Source organism: Phoenix dactylifera, chromosome 2, assembly GCF_051530095.1.
Source record: "Phoenix dactylifera cultivar Ajwa chromosome 2, Ajwa_hap1_PhDact_Kaust_v1.1, whole genome shotgun sequence".
NCBI classification, from domain to species: domain Eukaryota; kingdom Viridiplantae; phylum Streptophyta; class Magnoliopsida; order Arecales; family Arecaceae; genus Phoenix; species Phoenix dactylifera.
In genome coordinates, this window is record NC_143191.1 from 38587097 (window position 1) to 38609405 (window position 22309).

The window sequence follows — 22309 nt, forward strand, 5'->3', positions numbered from 1 at the left end:
CAAAAATAAATTTTTAAAGTTTATAATTCTTTTAGAAAAAAATTGATTAAAAAAATGGACTTTGAAAAATATTTAGTTAAAATATTACAAATGAAAATAACAATTGTTATTGGCATCAAATTAACTGTTATAATGCTAAATAATATGTTATAAGAGATTTATTCATCAAAAATAAGAAATTTATTTATTAAAAGGGAAAGTATTAAGATTTTATAAATTTATTAAGAGCAAGAATTTTTTGACAAATATAATCATTTTTTATTAAAAGTAAAAAAGTTTCTTAAATGATTATGATCATTTTATATATATATATATATATATATATATATATATATATATATATAATAGATTATTTAAAATAAAGAACTACAGACCAAAATAAACAATCGTATTAAATAACAGTCTTACTTATTATTGCAAATAAAGAGTGGTATTAATAGCATTATTGATATGGCCGTCCAGCTCAGCAAGTGGCCCAAATTTGGAAGGGCGCATATTATGTTACCGTTGTATGGATAAGAAATTTTTGCCGTGTTTGAGTGGAGCCGCTTTGTACTCACGCAGTTCGGAAAGTGAGCAATCGAGCGGCATTCCGTGTGTCTGTTAAACGCCCCCGGTCCGAGATCATGGTTCGGGTAGCGGCAACCGCCGCATATTTATACAAAAACTCTCCCACAAGCATAAAACATCCTATCATAACACAACAAAAATAATTTAAATAATAATATTTTAATTTTAATTAAATAATAGAGCAAAAAGTTTTATTAATTCAATAATATCCTAAAATCTATCACTCTAAAATAAAATTTAGTCTAAATAAACAAGTTAAAATCTTGTCTCTAATCGTTCTTCCATAATAAATCACTAGGACGAGTTAATTCTTCAGATCTATAAAAACAATAATAAATATTATACCCAATAAATAATCAATATCTTAATTAAATAATATATATAATAACATAAATTATAAATATAAATTACGATGAATCGATATAAATACATAATCAATTCCGTTTCAAAATATAAATCCATTAAAAATCCATATCTTTCAAATATCTATATACGTAATCATAAATCTGATTCGAAACAAATCACATTCAACTCAACAACCTTTAACTATGGTCACATTTATATTCTGTGACTAGGCCAAAAAAAGAACCACACTTATCCCTGCGGAGTGAGCCAGAATACCATACTTGTACCCTACGGAGTGGGTCAGAATACCGCACTTATACCTTATAAAGTAGGCCAAAATGTTATATTTATACCCTATGAAGTGAGCCAGAAACCACATTTACACTCTGTGGTGGGGCCAGAATTAATAATAGTTAGAGTGCTGATGCATATTCCCAATTGGCAAGGTTCAGAATGTAGTTAGGCTGAGAGTTCAAATCTATTATACATCAAAATTCTTTTTATAAAATAATATGTGTATCATAATCCAATCAAAATATGCATATACAATATAAAAATAGTAAATAATTAACAATAGTCTGAAAACTATTACTTCAATTTACATATCTATTTTTTATTCAAATCACCATCTCGTAAAATTCATAAATCACATATAAATCTATTAACAATTTATTCGATGAAAAAATAATATTATGTAAATAAAGAATTTAGAAAAGGTAGATCATTACTTACCTTGCGAGCGAACCCAAATTATCACTCCAATCAATTTCAAAAATCCTTATCAGAGATATTTAAAAATTATACTTTCAATCAGAATTTATCATGATTATTCTAAGAATAGAATCCTAATTCTAATGCCCTTATAGGGCTGACCTAACGGAAGTGCACGGCATCCTGGTTAGTCAACTCAAGATGATGTCATCAAGTCATGCTTAAACTAAGGCATAGATGATTTAATAAAGATCGAAGGTGATCAAATCTAATAATGTTTGACAAGAGTTAATGTGGGGGCTGACATACTGCCCGACAATCCTAGATCAAGACTCTTTACCTAGGTCGATCCAAAAATCACTAAGAGTTATGGAGTCCAATCAACCCTAGTGAGAGAAAGTCCAGTTAGAGAGAGAAATAAGAGAGAAGGGGTGGGGAAGAGAGAGAAAGAAGAGAGGAAGAGAGAACAAGGCTCTCTCTAGCCAAGGAAGAAAGGAGAAGGAAAGGTGGTTGCAGGTGGTGCCCAAGGTCAGGGATCCATGGTCGGCCAATAGGCAGCTGACAACGACCGATCGCTAGCGCCAAAAACAGTCAAAAACAAGGGTTCCAACTCCTCAAGTCATGAAATAGCAAATCCGGTGGCTAAATCTCCGGCCATGACCACAGGCCGTTGCAAAGGAATGGAGGGAGGCCTCGGAGACAAAAATCGGTGGCGGAACCTACTGGAAAACAAAAGAAGAAGGCTGACTTTCACAAAATAGGGGAAACATGAGCTTTGCTCCTTCTCGGCCAAATTTCGACGATCACCGATGAAAATCGAACTTCCAAAGGTCATAGAAGAGGGAGACAAGGGTTATCCAAGGATTGTCTGGTTCTTACCTGGCTTTCCGGCGGCGGTACGATACGGTCGATGATTGTGGAGGAATTTAAGGAAATATCCAGTGACAGGCTTTGATTAGGGGGTCTGGGTTCTCCGTGTTGGGTATATACTTTCCCACAAAATTTTAAATCTATAATACTCTACTTCAACAAATAATAGGCAGAAATAGGCTTACAGAAAATAAATAGAGAAAGTGGAAAAATGGAACCCGAGATGCTGAGGCGTGGTATGTTGGTCACTTTCCTTGAAGTAGATTTCGCCGCCTTACAGTGCACTAGGCTTGGATGGCGTTCTACTCCTGAGATACAACAGCCTCTCGCACTGTTCCTTCTGCCTCAATGATTTGCACGGATCAAAGAAGCTTTCGAACCCAGAATCAGTATGCAGCAAGCCCGTTGATTGAAAGAAAAATAGCAAACAGGGAGAATAGTAGTTTTCTGCTTTCAAATTATATATGTCTCCTGTCTAATCCGAAGAGGTCTATTTATAGACTTCTTCGGGACAGACGCGACCCAAAACCGATCCAACGGTCAAAACCGGTAAGAAAGTTTGAAAAAACACTGGGAGTATGGCCAGCGGATGTGAGGTCGGTTGCGAAGAGATGCTATCGAGGAAGCGACGTGGCTCCTCGTGCTAAGGGTGCGAAGCACGACTCATGCGCCTCTTGGCTCATCGCACCTGTTGTCCGACCTCGGCTCCTCTGGGCTCATTGCACCTGTGGTCCGACCTCAGCCTCGACACCTCGGACGAGCAGGGCCTCAATCTCTTGGACGACCTCAGCTCTGGGTCGCACAGGTGCAAGGAACCTCGGACGAGCAGGGCTGACGAGCAGAGGCACGAGCGCAAGGAAACTCGGACGAGCAGGGCACATGCGCAAAGAACCTCTGGTCGCACAGGCACAAGGAACCTTGGACGAGCAGGGCCTGTGAGGCGCAAGTAACCTCGGACGAGCAGGGCCGAGCGAGCACAGGCTCGAGCGCAAAGACCGTCGGGTCGGACGAGCACAGGCACAGAACCGAGCCTTCACGTAAATAAATCCTCCATATGAGAGATTTAAAAAAGGAGGGAACAGAGATTCGAACCACCTACCTCAAGCACCTCAAGCGGGCACACCAACCATCCACACCACACTCCCTTCTTAACATATATACATAATATATATGTTTTAAGTATGAAAACTTTTAATTATTATTTAATAAAAATCTAACATTCCCCCACCTGATTAAAATGTTTTCAAAAACTATATAAAATAAAAAATAGTCAAACTGGGCTTGTTTATGTCACGACTTCAATAAAGGTAGCTTGCGGCTTTGAACCTTTACCTAGTGAAAGTATATTTTCATCTGAAAGGTATAGTGGTAGCTAAAAAGCTTTGAACCAAATCCTTTGGTTCAGATTTCTATATACTTCACCCATGACAAATGCAAATACTGGGTTCATTATAGGTGGTGCTTTTTCTGGCCTTATGCACCAATATCTCAGTTTCATGAGTGCTCTAGGGGTTAAACCCTTATCCCCATAGACTGCGGCCACACAGTCACACTCACATAGGTGAGTCCTCTAAGGGTGCTCGCAGCACAGCACCTTGCCATAGTCTCGGACTCATTCAGAGTTTTAAACTCTTCCGTATACCTCTGCTGTATTTAGCACTCACATCACAGGGAGAGACCAAATGACATAAAGTCATTTTATTATAGTGCTAACTAATCATTAAACAACTTGTTTTTCCCGTTGAACCTTTCGTCTTGGGATCTCCAGTCAGAAAAGGTTGGGTTGCCATTGTCAATGATTCCTTATGGGTTTCAGTCCCATCCCCTTTGATGTTTCTATGACTTTGCTTCTAGCCAGTCCTTTAGTTAAAGGATCTGCTAGGTTATCTTTAGATCCAACAAATTCTAAAGTTATGATACCATTTTTAATTAGGTATCTAATAGTCTTATGTCTCACACTAATGTGTCTTCTGTTTCTCTTGTTATACTCAGTATTTCTACAAGTATTAATTGCAGCTTCATTATTACATAACAAAGAGATAGCAGGTATAGGCTTTTCCATAATAGGTATTTCAGACATAAGATTCTTAAACCATTCTGCTTCTTGACTTGCAGAATCTAAGGCTACAATCTCAGCCTCCATAGTGGATCTTGTGATCACAGTTTGTTTGGATGATCTCCAAGCAACAGCTGCACCACCCAACATGAATATGTATCCACTAGTTCCTTTTCGATTCACTGAATCAGTGATCCAACTAGCATCACTGTATCCTTCAAGTACAGCGGGAAATCTTGAGTAATGTAAACCATAATATATGGTACCTCTCAAGTATCTAAGTACTCTATCCAGTGCTTCCCAGTGACTAAGACTAGGGCAACTATTAAACCTACTGAGCTTTCCTATAACATAAGAAATGTCAGGTCTACTTGTATTTGCAACATACATCAGTGTCCCAATAATTTGAGCATATTTCTCTTGGGCCACTGGATCACCTTTATTGCACTTCAAGTTCAAACCATGCTCATAAGGTGTACTTACTGGTTTACAGTTGTACTTATTAAATTTCTTCAATATTTTCTCAATATATTGTGATTGATCAAAGATTATACCATCAGGTATTCTGGTAATCCTGTTACCAAGAATTACCTCTGCCTGACCTAAATCTTTCATATCAAAATTATTAGACAAGAAAGTTTTGATATCAGTCACCATATTCATATCAGTACCAAAAATTAAAATATCATCAACATATAAACACAAGATAATACATGAATCATTTTCTAACTTTGAATATAAGCACTTATCTGATTCATTTGCTTTAAAGCCATAAGAAACAATTATTTTATCAAATTTCCTATGCCATTGCTTAGGAGCTTGTTTTAAACCATAGAGAGATTTGACTAACCTACAAACTTTTCTTTCCTGTCCTTGAGCCACAAATCCCTCTGGCTGATCCATATAGATCTCTTCCTCTAAATCACCATGAAGGAAGGCAGTCTTGACATCCATTTGATGAATTATCAAATTATGGATTGAAGCCAGTGCAATTAAAGTACGAATTGTGGTTATCCTAGTTACAGGAGAATATGTATCAAAGTAGTCAATACCCTCTTTCTGAGAAAAGCCCTTAGCAACTAATCTTGTTTTATATTTTTCAATAGAACCATCAGGTCTTAATTTCTTCTTAAATATCCATTTACAACCTATAGCCTTACTACCATGTGGTAAGTCAGTTAAAAACCATGTTTTATTAGTCATAAGTGAATTCATTTCACTATTAATGGCTTCCTTCCAAAACATAGAATCTAATGAGTTCATAGCATCTTTATAAGTTTTAGGATCATCTTCAACCATAAAAGTATAGAAATCAGATCCAAAATCTTTCTTTTTCCTAATTCTTTTCCCTTTACCAAGTTCATTAATATCATTAAGTTCATTTTCATTTTCATTATTAGGAATAATTAGAGAATTAGATGGCGAACTACAAGATGCATCATTAGATCTATCTATTACATGCTTTTCTATTTTATCCTTAAATGGAAAAATGTCTTCAAAGAAAGAAGCATCTTTAGATTCAATTATAGTATTCTTTTCTATGCCATTAATATCAGAACTAATGACTAAGAACCTATAAGTAACACTATTAAGAGAATAACCAAGAAACACAGCATCAAAAGTATTAGGTCCTAATTTTCTTTTCTTGATTAAAGGAATATTAACCTTAGCCAAACAACCCCAAACTTTTACAAAGTTTAGGTTAGGTTTTCTTCCTTTCCAAAGTTCATAAGGAGATTCATTAGAACCTTTAAATGGAACCCTATTAAGCAGGAAACATGCAGTAAGCATTGCTTCCCCCCACCAAACCTTAGGTAAACCTGAGTTGGCAAGTAAAGATCTTACCATATCTTGCAGAGTCCTATTTTTCCTTTCAGCCACTCCATTAGACTGAGGTGAATAGGGAGGTGTAACTTCATGTAGAATTCCATTAACTCTACAGAATTCATTCAAGTCATTAGAGGTGTATTCTCCTCCTCTGTCTGACCTGAGAATCTTTATTCTCTTGTCAAGTTGATTTTCTACTAAAGATTTATAAGTCTTAAACATCTCAAATGCTTCATCTTTAGATTTCATTAAATAAACTTGACAATACTTAGAATAATCATCTATGAAGGTAATGAAATACCTTCTACCCCCTTTAGTCAAAGTTCCATTTAGATCACATACATCTGAATGTATTAATTCTAATAAAGTTGAATTTCTATTTATTATTTTAAATGGTTTTCTAGGTTGTTTAGATTGAACACAAATTTGGCACCTTTCCTTTTCATTTAATGAAACATTAGGTAATAAACCAGAGCTAATCATTCTTTTAATAGTATTATTATTCACATGTCCTAATCTAGCATGCCAAAGAGATGAAGAACATATTGAAAGCACAATTTTATTATTGTTATCAGAAGGAAAATCCAAAGATACATTATTTATTACATACAAGCCATCACACTCATAGCCTTTGCCTACAAATGTTCCATTCTTTGTTATAATCACTTTCTTAGATTGAAATAACAAAGAATAACCACTTCTATTTAGAAGAGATCCACTGATCAGATTCCTCCTTCCATCGGGCACATGGTATACATTAAATAGTGTAAGCACATTTCCAGACGTAAGCCTTAGAAGTACTTTTTCAGTTCCAAGCACTCGTGCCGAGGTGGAGTTCCCCATAGTTACTGTTAGGCCACTCCGGACCTGATAAGTAGTAAAAAGGGTATGATCAGTACACATATGAACATTCGCACCTGTATCCACTAACCAATCGGTAGAGCAAATTGCCAAATTTAATTCTGGACTTAAAGTTACATACCGATCATCAGTACTAGTAGGACCAGTACTGGATAGCACCATGTTGGTTTGTGGATTTGCAGGTTGAGAAGGCGCATGTTCATAGTTCTGATACTTCTTCTTCTTCATCCGGCATACTCGAGCCATATGACCGAGTTTCCCACAATTGTAGCAAATCGGCTTCCGATCATTCTTATTGATATGGTGTTTTGGCTTCATAAGTTTTCTTTTGTTTCTAGGTCCACCCTTTTTCAAATTTGGAGTTCTTGAACTTATGAGTCTTATTCTGGCCTTCTACAAAGTTCACCTTGGTTAGAAGCTCAGGATTCATGAGTTGCTCATTATCTTTCTCAAGGTGTTGTTCTTGGATCCTAATGGCAGACAATAGAGTTTTCATTGTCATATCCTCGGTTTTATGTTTCAGGGATAACCCAAAGTCTTTCCAAGAAGGTGGGAGCTTGTCAATGGTACAAGCAACTTGAAGGCTCTCAGTTATACCCATTCCCCTTAAGCCTAATTCATGATAAATTACTGTTAACTCGTGGGCTTGATCAACTACGGGCTTGGTGTCAACCATCTTATAAGACAGGAATTGACTAGCAGCATACTTGTCCATTCCGGCATCTTGGATACCATATTTCTTATTAAGATCATCCCAAATCTCCTTGGAGGTTTTAAAAGTGCAGTAGACATCAAAAAGGGGATCAGTAAGATAGGACAGAATCCTTCCCCTACACAGGTAGTCTTTCTTCTTAAATTCCTCCAAATTACAAGTTCTAGCTGGTTCATTCTCTTCCTCATTTGGAGGAGAGTCAAAGATTATGGAAAATAACCCAAGTGTGGTTAAGAAGATTTCCATCTTCTGTCTCCAACGCTTAAAGTTATTTCCATTAAATTTTTCAGGAAGAACCGGGTCACTTGCATTGGCCATTGGGGTAACTCTAAGTACTAGCCTATTATATGTAGGAGAGAATCTACTTCAAGAATGTTGGGTATATACTTTCCCACAAAATTTTAAATCTATAATACTCTACTTCAACAAATAATAGGCAGAAATAGGCTTACAGAAAATAAATAGAGAAAGTGGAAAAATGGAACCCGAGATGCTGAGGCGTGGTATGTTGGTCACTTTCCTTGAAGTAGATTTCGCCGCCTTACAGTGCACTAGGCTTGGATGGCGTTCTACTCCTGAGATACAACAGCCTCTCGCACTGTTCCTTCTGCCTCAATGATTTGCACGGATCAAAGAAGCTTTCGAACCCAGAATCAGTATGCAGCAAGCCCGTTGATTGAAAGAAAAATAGCAAACAGTGAGAATAGTAGTTTTCTGCTTTCAAATTATATATGTCTCCTGTCTAATCCGAAGAGGTCTATTTATAGACTTTTTCGGGACAGACGCGACCCAAAACCGATCTAACGGTCAAAACCGGTAAGAAAGTTTGAAAAAACACTGGGAGTATGGCCAGCGGATGTGAGGTCGGTTGCGAAGAGGTGCTATCGAGGAAGCGACGTGGCTCCTCGTGCTAAGGGTGCGAAGCACGACTCATGCGCCTCTTGGCTCATCGCACCTGTTGTCCGACCTCGGCTCCTCTGGGCTCATTGCACCTGTGGTCCGACCTCAGCCTCGGCACCTCGGACGAGCAGGGCCTCAGTCTCTTGGACGACCTCAGCTCTGGGTCGCACAGGTGCAAGGAACCTCGGACGAGCAGGGCTGACGAGCAGAGGCACGAGCACAAGGAAACTCGGACGAGCAGGGCACATGCGCAAAGAACCTCTGGTCGCACAGGCACAAGGAACCTTGGACGAGCAGGGCCTGTGAGGCGCAAGTAACCTCGGACGAGCAGGGCCGAGCGAGCACAGGCTCGAGCGCAAAGACCGTCGGGTCGGACGAGCACAGGCACAGAACCGAGCCTTCACGTAAATAAATCCTCCATATGAGAGATTTAAAAAAGGAGGGAACAGAGATTCGAACCACCTACCTCAAGCGGGCACACCAACCATCCACACCACACTCCCTTCTTAACATATATACATAATATATATGTTTTAAGTATGAAAACTTTTAATTATTATTTAATAAAAATCTAACACTCCGGTGGGATCGAGAAGAAGCTCGACGTGGCTCTAAATGGAGTCAAAGAGTGCTAGAATCAGGCTCATGGTCGGATTCTGACGAGGTCTGAAGGACTAGAGTCTTCTTCCCTCTCTGCACATGCCAAGCATGTGAGATTTTACTTTTGTTATTTTTTTGGGCCAAACTGTCTGGACCAACAACTCTGGGCCGGTCAAATGGACCGAGCCCAGCTGGGTTTCACAATAAATCTATAGAGCAACGGAAAAACCCTACCGCGCCCGGGGATCTACAATTGAAATGGGCGGACGTCAAGCTTCTCCTCCATATTAGATTCAAGATTCAAGAAAAGAGAAGTTTTAAAAAAAAGGAAAATAAGAGAAGGTAAAACTCGATCTTTCCTATCTCTTGATCTACGTAGTTCTTGAACTAATATGGATCCCTCGGATTTTTTGTGCTTGAAACGGTATTGGTTTTTCATTAATTATGAATTTTTTCTAAGATTTCTATCATTGTAAAAACTGTGCGGTAGAAATTCTTGGGATCGGTGAGAAGGAGTACAAATCTAAGTGATATATAAAAGAAGATCAAGAAAATGAGTTCTTGTAGGAAAATATCAGCGGATCCGCGTTCAGTTTTCTTTTCCTTTTTCTTTTTCCTTTCTTTTAATGTTTTCCTCTCCTGCCCACTGATTCGATCTGATGCGACAAATGCAGTGGTTTAAAGAATACTTCCTCTTAGCATGTTGGCTGTTTCGTTTGAGGGTATGTGTTAAAGGTGCTCGTAAACTTATTTTTCTCCGTTTTCGTGTTGGATGGCCATCTGAGTTTATTTTCCGCAAGTCTACTTGGTTGATTTGGCAAATGCTCCTTGCCCGATATTTGATCTGGTATCGTATCTAAATATATTCTTGCAGATCTTGCTATTAGTCTTAGTTGCTTTGTAATTTTGGGCAGTTGAACGAAACATGCATTACATCCATTTCTCATTTGTGGAAATTTGTAATGGTTTGATTCTGATTCTGAAGTATATTTGATTGAATTTGATATAATATTACATCTTGGTTTTTTCAAGGGTATTGGTATATTTTAAGCAATTTTGCAACTGCTCTGTTCTATTAAAAAAAATGTAATCAGATTGATCATTTAATATTCGAAATCACTGATAATTCTACTAAACCAATCTTTGATTTGCTCTGGTGGGAGCATTGGGTATTTTTTTTGTTTTCTAATAATTATTTTTCAAACATGTGAATGAGCTTGCAGCAGTGATTTGAAGGGAACATGGCTACTCCAGATGTCATGCTTCCCCAGATTGCGGTAATTGGTGCGGGTATCTTTGTGCGCACACAATATATTCCTAGGCTAAGGGAGATAGCTGATCATGTGATTATTAAAGCAATTTGGAGTCGTAGCGAGGTATGTTATTCGTTCCCTAGTAACACTGGATTGTTTTTCTACAACAGTTTTTGTAGCATGCATCTGCATTACCTATTGTCATGTGGCATTCTAACTAGGAATCTGCAAAAGCTGCTGTGGAACTTGCACGTGATTTTGCGCCAAAAGTTGAATGCAAATGGGGTGACTCAGGCCTTGAAGATATTATTCAGGATAGTTCGATAAAAGGAGTTGCAGTCGTCCTTGCTGGGCAAGTTCAGGTTTGGGTGCAAACTTGATGTTACGTGCTATTGCAACTATAAATATGTCAATGAAACATTGTTTGGTGATGTGCAATTCCCCCTGCCTTCCGCAACCTGCACTTAGAAAAAAGAAAAAGAAAAATTGAGCATGCTTATGCAAAATCAGTAACTACTTTGGTCCGGATTACAAGACTTCTCATGCTGGCACAAGTTTACTAGTAGTTACAAAGTCCTGGAGATTGAGATGGTTACATCCTGTTGTCAACACTCCATTTTCAAGGACCATAACATTTTCTAGACCTCTTGAAATTTGTCGACCCAAGGTAGGATTCCCCAAATACTGGAAAAGACAGATGATTCAATCACTTTTTAAGTGCTTGAAAGAAAGTTGGTTTTGTAATTTGATTAATAATATAACTTTGTTTAAGGCTTAAAAACTTGTGCAAGGAAAACAAAGCGAGAAAGTAGAATAATAAAGATGTAATTAACTTTAAAAAATGTTAATAAAGTCACTGCATCAGCCATTCAGAAAGTATGAGAACATAAGGTGACAAGACATCTGCTTGGCTAAATCACCAATATGCAATTGCCTCCTTGTTTGCCAACGTATCCTCAACCATGTTGCCACTTCTTATTACATGCATAACGTGTAGGCTGGCAACCACTGTAGGCTATATATATCCCCAGTGAGGTCCACTGAGAACCACCTGTATTTTATTAAGGAATGTCGGTTTTAAGTGCATTAAGTTGTCTGATCCTCGATCACAGCCCTATCATAGGTAATCTTACTGGGAGCTTAAGACCATAAATATGGGAAAGTGTTCAGCTCTACTGAAGTCAGTGACATTGACTAGTCTGGAACAACCATAATCTTTTCTGAAGAGCATTCATGCAATATCTTTATTCCATGCCTCCTATAGTCTCCAAAGTGGACATCATCACATTTTAGTTTTACCTACTATTATGGAGGAAGCACCTACCTGGCATCGATGTATCTGGTTCTGTATCTCTCTGCATGTTTATATTCTACAAATTATCCAAGAGGTTGCTCTTATTTCCTAATTTTCTTTTCTTTTCAAATATAAGCATATGACACAACAGATGATATAACGAGATGGAAAAAGATTTTACTAAAGAAGGTTAACACCCCACATTTCTCTAAATTGTGTCCTTTTGGAGCTGCTTGTTACTCTGGTACTTTTTAGAAGTTAAAAGTTTTCCTTCTTCCTACTCTAGCAACCAATACAGCTTTCTTATACATGGCATGAAACTCAATTATTGTTTAGTTTCTTTTATGGTTCAAAGAAAGTTGCTACTGATATAGCTAATTAAACTTGCAGGTTGATATTTCCCTGAAATTGTTAAGGATGGGAAAGCATGTAATTCAAGGTATTTTGGAGAACAGTGAAGACAACCTTGGCAATATAATCTTTTCCTTTAGAGGATCTTATCACATTTTTGCCAATCCCAAATAGATGAAATAAAGCTTGTTGGTTATGGTTGTATCACCCATCTTTGCTTTGTTGAGGAAATATATGTCAGTTGTTATTGTGGTCATTTTGTTCTGAGATTTGAACTAATTTTTTTCACTATTTATCATACAAATTCTAATTTGTTTTTTTATCTTCTGCATGACTAATGGATATGTTGGGCGAAAGAGAAACCTGCTGCTGAATGTAAGTATCCTTTAGTTCTTATGACTTAGATCCAGAACTTTGGCATGATTTAGTGGCTAACATTTAGATGGAAATTCTTCATTGTTATATGCTTCCTTGTTTTATGAGAGTCTCTATCTCGAATTACATGTCTGTTCGTCATAAATTTACACTGATGCTGCAGTGATGCAATACTCTTTTATGCTTTTTATCAAGATTATATGCCATGCTCCTTAAAAAGCATATTTCTTTTAGTTTCTATGTAGTATGTACCTTTAGCTTACTTTATGAACAAAAGTCATGCCATTTCTCTGTAAAGAGAGTGTCTGCTTTTTTTTTTTTTTTTTTTTTGCATCTTGCCCACTTATTTATGGACCTCTAGTGTCTTCCCAAATGCATTTTCTACTTCCTCTTGTGGTCTAATTCTTGTTTGGGTAGTTATATTTTTTGTCTTCCTGCTATTTGCGAGGATATTTGTTGGGAAGAAACATGGAGGAACTTCTGATAATAGAGTATGCTAGATCTGAGGTCTAGTCTGAGCTGAAGTCTTCCTTCATTCGTTTGTTATTAGCCTATGAAGCTTTAATAAAGCACTTATAAGTTGACATGGTAGCATGTAGGATACAATTAATTATGAGAGACAGCCTTGTTAGGTCACACTACACCATCTTCTTTCCACACATATCTCTTTAATATTATTCTTTGTATCATCTGTCTATATTTAAATTTCTTTGTCAATTGGGAAAGGTTAAGTATTTGACAAATTCAAGTAAGTAGAACAGTCAAATACTGAACCATATATTCACATTAATTATCACCTGATGTTAGTTATGATCTGCAGCATTTTATTTCATGCACTAAGTGCATGGCAGAGCACCAACAATCACGTGCCATTTTTCCATGGTGGTTGTTCTGGTGCTATTTACAGGGCTGACAATGCGAATGGTAGATAGTTGCCACTCTGATTGCTACCAGTGACACCAATAGTGCCAATCAGGCACAACCACTGCTGGTGCACCCAAATGCGATTTGCTACCTCTAATACCATTTACTCTTCGTGACAACTTGGCAAGGGATGTGTATTTGTTCGTTACAGAAACAAGACAAGTTTGAAGATTTTTGGCGTTCTGCCAAGTCAGAACCAATTCTGAAGCATTTGTTCATCTTTGTTTGTTACATTTTCAAAAAAGCCTCTAGATATATGCTTGTTTTTTTTTTACTTATATCTTCTCGCTAGTTTTGCCTCTCCAAACATAATATGTTCACTTTTCTTGAATTAAACATGTTTTTGCTCATTCTAATATATTGTAATGAAACAACATGATGAGAGTAGAATTATTTAGGGAAGAAATAGCATTTTGCTCCTGAAGGTAAACACAATAAAACTCAAGTAAGCTTATTATGTTTTTTAATATTAACTCTCTTTTTTTCTTAATAATTGATATAAAATATATATACTTGATGTATTATTTTCATGTGGTCGCATGCCATTCAAACAATAAATCAATCTCCCTATTGAACTATCAGCAACTATTGAGGCAGACACTGCACTGTCGTGTTATAAATCTTTGTGCGACCATTTCCCCAGCCAACCAATTTGGGCTGTTGCAGAAAATTACCGCTTTGAACCTGCATTTGTGGAGGTATCCACTTTTTGCTATTTTTACTTGATTCTATGTAAACAGTTTTCTTAGGAATATTCTCTTAACTCTGTTCTGCAGGCCAGAAAATTAGTAAATGAAATTGGTGATATGATAAACATCCAAGTTATTGTCGAAGGATCAATGAATAGTTCAAACCCTTACTTCTCTAGCTCTTGGAGGCGAAAATTTGCTGTAAGGATTTACATAGGCAAAATTGCTTGCTATTTGCATCTGTTGCATATGCTGGTCTAGCGATTGATTAATGCACTTCAATACTTTCATAGTTTAAATTTAAATCTCAGAATTCTGGGGCTGTGTATTATTTCCAACCAATTGAGAAGATCAGAATGTTTTATTTGCTTTGGCCTCTTTTGTTAATATTATTCTTCTAAACCACGACGTCATAATAAAACCTAAATCTTCACTGAAAATATAATACAACTTTTCTATGTATGGCACCCTTAAAGACGAATTTCTTTTCTCTAAATATGTTAAAAAGTTCTACTAGTGATTGCAAACAGAATGCATGGAGTATAGTTAGGCATAGACATAAGTTCTGTTTTTGTGCAGTAAGTGTTGCATTTCACTTATCCAAATAACAAAATTAGACTGGGCAAACCTCCATTGCATTTTGTGTGAATTCTGCTGAAGTTTAAATTTACTCCTCTATGCCAGAAAACTTGCTGCTAAACTTTTTGGATCGTGTTGGACTTAGGCCTTATTTAGTGTTGGTGTTGGTGGTATAGCTTTTGTCAGTAGTGCTTTCGCTAGTATAGTTTTAACAAAATTTTTTTTGTTATTTAGTAACTACATTTCTAAAGTATTGTAAAACTTTAATATCTATTTCGTAACCAAACTAAGAAAGTGCTTTTAGTCTGAGAAAATGACAATAAAAAATATTGCATGGTGATTTCAATTTTTTAAAACTCTTTGTACTATCATGAACTATTATTATAAAGTGTTCTTAATTTACAGACTATCTATTTTGAATAATATAATATTGTAATATAGTAGTATAATATTATAGGAATATAATAATGTTATATTATTAAATTATGATTATTATGATATAATAATGGTAATAACATAACATTGTTAAAATATTAGTATAATATAATATAATATAGTATTGTATAGTATAGCATAAGAAAATAAAATACATATAATATACTGTATCTATTATTAGTTAATAGTTATAATATAATATTTTGATATAAAGTATTGAACAATTATTATATATTACTATATTATTATATAATATAATATTATTGCAATATATGAATGTAATATTACTATTTTAGTAATATATATTAAGGGTATATTAGTCAACGAACATGCTTCAGAAAGCATTTATAGGGAGAAGCTCCAAATTGAAGCTTTTACTAAGTAGAGGTTTTTCATCTTCTGGGAGGACCAAAAATTTCAGATTTTTTACCAAACATCTATCTATTGCTCACAATAAGCAACCTCAAATGGGGCATTAATCATGTACTTTTCTTGTAAGTTTATCATCTGATAAAGTTGGACTTGGTTGCCCCGCTTTGTTTGTTGTCTTTTCAATTGTCTTACAAATCTGGTGATGTATGGGCTTTTCCATGTCGTTTATATAAACAAAGCATATCGAACATTTTCTCGCTTTCTTTGGTAGTTTAAACTTACCTCTTCAATTCTTCATTAATTGGTGCATGCACACATCTCTTAGATCTTGTGCAAGTATCTGTCACCCTGTACTTGCTGTTTGCAGAATAAGATTTAAGCCTAGCCAGATAACAAGCCAGGCCACCTTGAGCTTCATGTGTAGCTGAACTTGGTCATGTCAGATTCCATATCCTCCCGTAAAATGACTTATTCAATTTTGCAGGGTGGTTTTATTCTAGATATGGGTGTACACTTCATTGCCGGATTGAGAATGGTAGGTTTCTCCATTATTGCTGAAGTTTACAGGTAGCTTGATTTTGGTTGAACTAGATTGACTTAATTATCCTGCAAAGTGAGATAGGCGAGGATCAGTTTGTTGGTTATCTCTGTGAAAATGTTGCTAATCGGGTTTAACATCTTAGTTTTTTTCTTTTTCTTTCTTAAATATTTCTGTCCATTACACACAGGATTTCAACTACCAACCTTTCAAGTCTTCTTAATGCTGGCTATCAGTCTGAAAATGAATAAAAGTTTTTTTTTTCTTGATAATAACTGAAAATTCATTCTTTGGCATAGACCCAAGGCAATTACTCTGAGTGACAATGCAATCTTTTCAAAATCAAATCATTTTAAGAAATCTCAGTGTAAGAACATATGGAATGGCTATACGTCAGCTAGCTACAGCTGACCAAAGGTAATGCCACTCTGCTGATTCTGGGCTATCATGTTCGATAAGTAGTATCATTTGCATGTAAGGGTCTTAATGGGTAGATACTAGGGAGTAGACACTGATGAGCTGAGAATCCTGTCATAATGGCGAAAAAAATGTTTATATTTACAAAAACATTCCTGTGTTTTCTTCTACTTAAAATCAAGCTTCTTGATTCTTTTTCTTTTTATATGTGTCAAATCTGGTCTTTTCCGTTAATTCTAATTTTCTTATGGTAAATAAAGCTAGAAAATCTTGGGAACTAGTGATTTGCTGGTGTTCACAATTAATGATGCTTAAGTGACAATGTCAAGTATCTTAGCTTCATTGACCTTAAAAGAGAGGCATAGTTGATATTTAGAATTAGAAGAAATGATTTGCCTTTCTTGAAATTCCAAATATTCTAGAAGTAGTTGGGCTTAGCAAACTGCAACTATCTTGTTACGCTCTCGGTCTTTGTAGGGTTGTTTTAAGGTGCAGTTTCGGTCAGAAGCTCCTTTGTTGGCTTTGTTTTCAGAGGAGAAACATAACTGTGCAGTCTTGAAGTAGCTGTTGGATTATGTTTTTAGTTATTCTCAAGTTGAATTGGGAACTTTATTGGCTAAAAGATGGTTCAACTATGTAGTCATGCTGTGGAATAAGTCTTGCAAGCACAAGAACTTGTGACTTATGGTTAACGTATTGAAAAGTTAATATTATATCTTGAGAATATTGGTGAAGTCGTAATCATGGTTGGCAACCTTATACCTTTCTGACATGTCTAAGGAAATATTGTAGGATATCAAATAAACCTTACTGTTGCCCTGCATGCCCTATCCCATGTATAGGGAAGAATGAAAGGAAATAAAAAGTCCCATATAGTTGAAATGACTTCTCAGATTAAACTTTGGAGTGCTTTTTAGACTTTGTCTCAACATAAAGGTATTATATAGTCATATTGAAGTCAAAATGAATCAGAAAGCTTATTTGAATGATGGCAAGTATTTCTTGAAATGTGTCTTTTATGAAAGGGTCACAACTATGGCCACAAGACCTCATCCATTATTAAAATTGGGAATATCTATAAGACAACAACAGCAGAGTGGGGACAAAAAATTAAGGAGTATATAGTATGAGAGCAGGATTCCAGACATTCTGGAGGTACTTCTTGGAATAAACTGGACCTTCTTGAAGTTTTGCATAATCTAAAACATAATCTTGCATGTAGTTGACGCAAATTAAAGAAAGCTATGTTCGACAGAAGGAAGACATAACATGTATTAGACTTTTCCTATCTCTGAAAGAATTTGCCTTGCCTTATTCAGCTCTATCCAAAGGAATACACGCACATACACATGCATGTGTATATAATAAATAAAACCTGGAGAAGGCTATGCCTGGAAGATTGTGTTTTGATTATAGTTACTTAAGTGATGTCTACATTGTGGAAGGAGCTTTGTACAACATTGTTTCTTAGGAGTGATTCATGCTGGAAGATCTTACCAAAATTACCATATCATGAACAAAGATATGAATCGTATCTCCTAGGTGAAAAAAGTCACTTTCAAAAATGTCCAACATAATGTGAATTTGGCAATTCTCTTGCAAATTACTGTATTTGAGAGGAATGATTTATGGAATAGCCTTTACCTTCTGTACTTAATCTCCATGTTGTACGGAAGGAGCCATGACCGTTTCACCTCTATATTTTCTTATAACCTTTCTTTTATAAAGAATATGAATTTCTCCTTCTAGATTAGCTTATGTTATGATGGCAGAGTAACAAAATGATTCATCACCCTAAGATTCCCATAGATACAAGGTTTAAAACTACAATAGCTTACATGATTCCTCCTAAACAATATTTTATTGTTATTTAATTATGTATAAGACTGGGCCTAGATTCAATGGCAGAAATCTACCTACAAAATTGTTTCATCATCCTGCTTATGTTTTACAGAAAGATGGAAAATGAGCAATAGTATGATTAGAGCTAAGTAACTGAACTCACATTTCTAGAAGGTGACATGTTCATGTTATGCCAAATTAGGCTCAAGAGAATGCTTTGTGAGATGAGTTGTGTTGTATAAATTCTAATTATGGGGAAATGCATGTATATGAAGATAATCCTTGGATCTGATGATTGGACAAAACAAAGTTAAAAAGGATGAAGTCAGAACTAAATCAAACTGAGCCTAGATGTTGCCCAAACATAGGCGATGTGGTCCTGATGGTTCAATCGGTAGAAACAAAGATGTAGAGCAGCCTGGGGGCATTCGATCATAGAATCTGAAAAGAATCATAGCTTTTGATAAAAATGAATGGAGAACTAAGATACATAAAGTTGACAATAATAACTAACAAGATTGCGATAGGACTTTTTAGTAACCAGCCAAAAGAGAATAAAGGATCTCAGATTATGTTGGAGCCCTTTGTTCATTTTCTTTCTAGCATGATATGAGCATGTCATGAAAATGGTATTTTTCCTTTATGTGCCTTGAGATTATGTGGATAGTGGACAATAAATTATCCAAATTTATGCTTGCTTCATGATTCAAGCAACCACGTATACATTATTTTCCTGATTTATTTAGTTGTGCATGATTACTCATTTTGAACTTATATCTCAATGAGGTATCCAGAAAGTACATAGACATGGTCTTACTTGACAGCAACTCCTTGGTATACCTATATAAATATCTTTCCTATACTTGGGCAGATTGTTGGATGTGAGATTACCACAGTATCTGCTATTGCCCGTCATGTGGATATGGCTCTGCCGCCTCCTGATAATTTATGTGCCCTTTTGTAAGTTTCTGCAATGTAAAGTTTCTGAATTAATTTCTGGAAATTAAAAATATCCTAACCACTTTTGATGGGCTATTCTTTTATGTGTAGCCAAGTGGAAAATGGCTGCGCTGGGGTGTTTGTCATGGTAGTATCCTCAGCATCACCCAAGGTGTGCTAAATAAATTTTATACAAATCTCTATATAAATATGCGTCTTCATCAACAATACAGCACTTGTGTAAATAAATGTTGCAATTACTTTTGTAGTGGCAATAAATGGAATCTTTTTATCACTTATAAAGTACTTGGAACCACCTGTTTTACAATAAAGAATGTCTTTTGTTTTCTTTCTGGGATGTATTTTCACCAAATACATCTATCATTTTGACTGTTGTTTCTTGTGTTCTCAGATCTATTGGCGAGTTGATGGATCAAATGGAACACTTCAAATTGAGCGTGGGAGTGATAATGGGCAGCATGGCTACATGGTATAGTAGAACACAGCTTTTCCATATAACTCCATGGTTCTTTTCTCTCTACAAATTGATTTGTATCATGCTCCTGCTGAAGTTATGCATAATAATTTGGCAGATATAATGTGTTGTTGTTGCAGGTTCTGTTATATAAGGCTGATGGACATTGTCAAAGAACCTTCCATCCATTCTCTGGAGTGAATGAAGAATTGAAGGCTTTTGTTCAGGACATTACGCAAGCTACTAGTAAGGTATTTTTGCTCTTTAAACCGTTGACTTACCTTATCATTCCATTTTGATTTTCTTTTATCTATGTCAAATTTTTACTACCATTCTTTGGAAACAAAAGATTGTGCATTTCAATAGTTCTGCTTTGCTCACCTGTGTTATTTCACCAATTCTTCACAAACTAATCATCTTACACTAAGCAAATGTTACAACAAACATCTTGATTCTGTTGCATCTAATTAGCAATATAGTATCCATGAACTAACATCTTTTTCTACGATGAAAGTGAATCCTAATACATGAAGATGTGCATGTCCATTTGCTATTATTTGCTTTAACTATATAAAGGAGAAGGAAATACACGTGAAAATTTCATGTTTTACTTTGTATTTTCTTGGAAACTAGTTAAAATTACATTGATTTTGAGTCATGGGTTAAAATTAATCAAAAACCAGTTACATCTCTCACTGTCAGAAAATCTTTGAATGCACTCAGATGATTTGCCAATCACTAGGTGCATTCAGTATCAAAATGAACTACGCAAGCCGCATAATATTTTGCTATTCTAGTTTTCTTTGGTGCTTCATCATCAGTTTCAAGGATACCATCTCCAGTTCAGAGAGAGAGAGAGAGGTGATAATAAGCATCCTTTTCCCTAATTGCATCACTGGGTTGCATGACCACGGGTATTTGGACTCACATAAGTCAGGTCTGTTTTGGTGAATGTTAGACCTAGACTAACAAGGATGTCAATTTGCTAGTATGAGGAGGGCCATGGATCCCAATTGGGTCGGACCCCTCCAAACACACAACCACCCCACCAACACAACGTGCCACCCACCCACCCACCCACCCACCCATCCCCTGCGGGTACAACAAAAACACACCCAACAAAGAAAAGAATTGGCTTAAATCCAGCAATTCTAACGTCTGAAATAATTGTTACAGAGAGATTCTGAGGTCTATTTTTAAGAAACAGATCTCTAATTGAGCTTTGTTTTGTGCAGGAAGGCGTTGCTGGCCAGAAAGCTGAACCACGCAGTTCTTATGTTGAAGGTGCCCGAGATGTCGCTGTTTTAGAAGCCATGCTTGAATCAAGCAGAAAGCAAGGAGCTCAGGTCCATGTGAAAAATTTCTAGACAACATCATCGTGTGCAGCAGGTCAATATCTGTCAGAAAAGCTAATGTCTCAGCCCCACATTTAATAGATAAAGCTGCTGCTACTAGGACTCAGATCAAATAGTTCATCCATTGATCCAGTCAGGTCTTTTAGTTGGTTCTTGGATTTAGCTGATGCAACTGTATGCCCTTTCAGAACCAATGATTCCAGTCATTTATTTCAAAGTGGTAACATTAGGGCCTTAGTCTTTGAAAGAACCTGCTGAATTCCTGGTCTAACAGCAGCAGCAGTATCCTTCTAATTTTTCTATACTTATGCATCTGAAATTATAAAGTATAGAATTTAAGTCTTGATCAGAATTTTGCGCATGGAACTTCTTATAGGAAATTCTCATGGGGTTTCAGAGTTCCGGTATTCTGCATAATACTGCAAAAAACTAGAAGCCTGAGATAGAGGGATGAGGCTGTTGGCGATAAAAAGAATCCGCAAATTGCTCTGGCATATTGGTTGAAATTTCAATGCAGTTGAGAAGAAATATAAGTTGAGTTGGTGCCAACTGACTGGATTGGGAAGTCACTGAGGATTGGTACCAGGGAACTGGGTCAAATCCTGCTTATTTGCTAAAAAATTGACATTTGGTCTTTTATACTTCTGTTTGCTACAGTGAGCTGAATTTCTTGTGTCAACATATGCAGCAGAAGTCCCTTTTTCCCCTTTGTTTCCTTTGTAGGTACATGAGTTTTTATTGGTGAAAAATATTCTGTTGAAAAGAATTATTCATTCTACGGAAGACGGGGATTAGATTGAAACAAGTTTTGGTTGCAGGCACAACCACTGGTATAGATTAAGCAGTCCCTTATGAATATGATTCGTATGGTTCATTTAGGGCCTGTTTCGTTGCTCCTTTATCTTACCCTTGCATTTCGTTAATGCTGGGTCGTGAGCGTTGCAAGAAGAACTATATATCTTTATCTGATTAAAGAAATCATGGATTGAAAAATTCTTTAATTCGACAGTAACATATTC

The 22309-nt window shown here is 36.3% G+C and overlaps 2 protein-coding genes across 7 annotated transcripts; one reads left to right on the plus strand and one right to left on the minus strand.

Moving 5' to 3' along the window:
- Nucleotides 1-7574: 7574 nt before the first annotated feature.
- LOC149768306 (uncharacterized) lies at nt 7575-8270 on the minus strand. The gene has a single exon (XM_089928123.1). The coding sequence runs from the start codon at nt 8268-8270 to the stop codon at nt 7575-7577; it is 696 nt and encodes a 231-aa protein (XP_089784249.1).
- A 1398-nt stretch (nt 8271-9668) lies between these two features.
- LOC103705381 (NAD(P)-binding Rossmann-fold superfamily protein) lies at nt 9669-22073 on the plus strand. 6 transcript variants are annotated; one of them, XM_008789076.6, is made up of 14 exons: nt 9669-9794; nt 10676-10828; nt 10927-11067; nt 12390-12438; nt 12708-12725; nt 14232-14347; nt 14426-14539; nt 16209-16259; nt 19393-19481; nt 19572-19632; nt 19873-19950; nt 20076-20186; nt 21171-21324; nt 21667-22073. In XM_008789076.6, the coding sequence occupies exons 2-13, from the start codon at nt 10694-10696 to the stop codon at nt 21300-21302; spliced, it is 1095 nt and encodes a 364-aa protein (XP_008787298.3). In that variant the 5' UTR covers nt 9669-9794; nt 10676-10693; the 3' UTR covers nt 21303-21324; nt 21667-22073. The 6 variants fall into 6 exon arrangements, with proteins under 6 accessions (XP_008787298.3, XP_008787293.3, XP_088572439.1 ...); XM_088716313.2 differs by having other exon boundaries at nt 9675-9794; nt 10679-10828; XM_039127959.3 differs by lacking the exon at nt 21667-22073 and adding an exon at nt 10127-10174 and having other exon boundaries at nt 9675-9794; nt 21171-21633.
- The last annotated feature ends 236 nt before the right edge of the window (nt 22074-22309 follow it).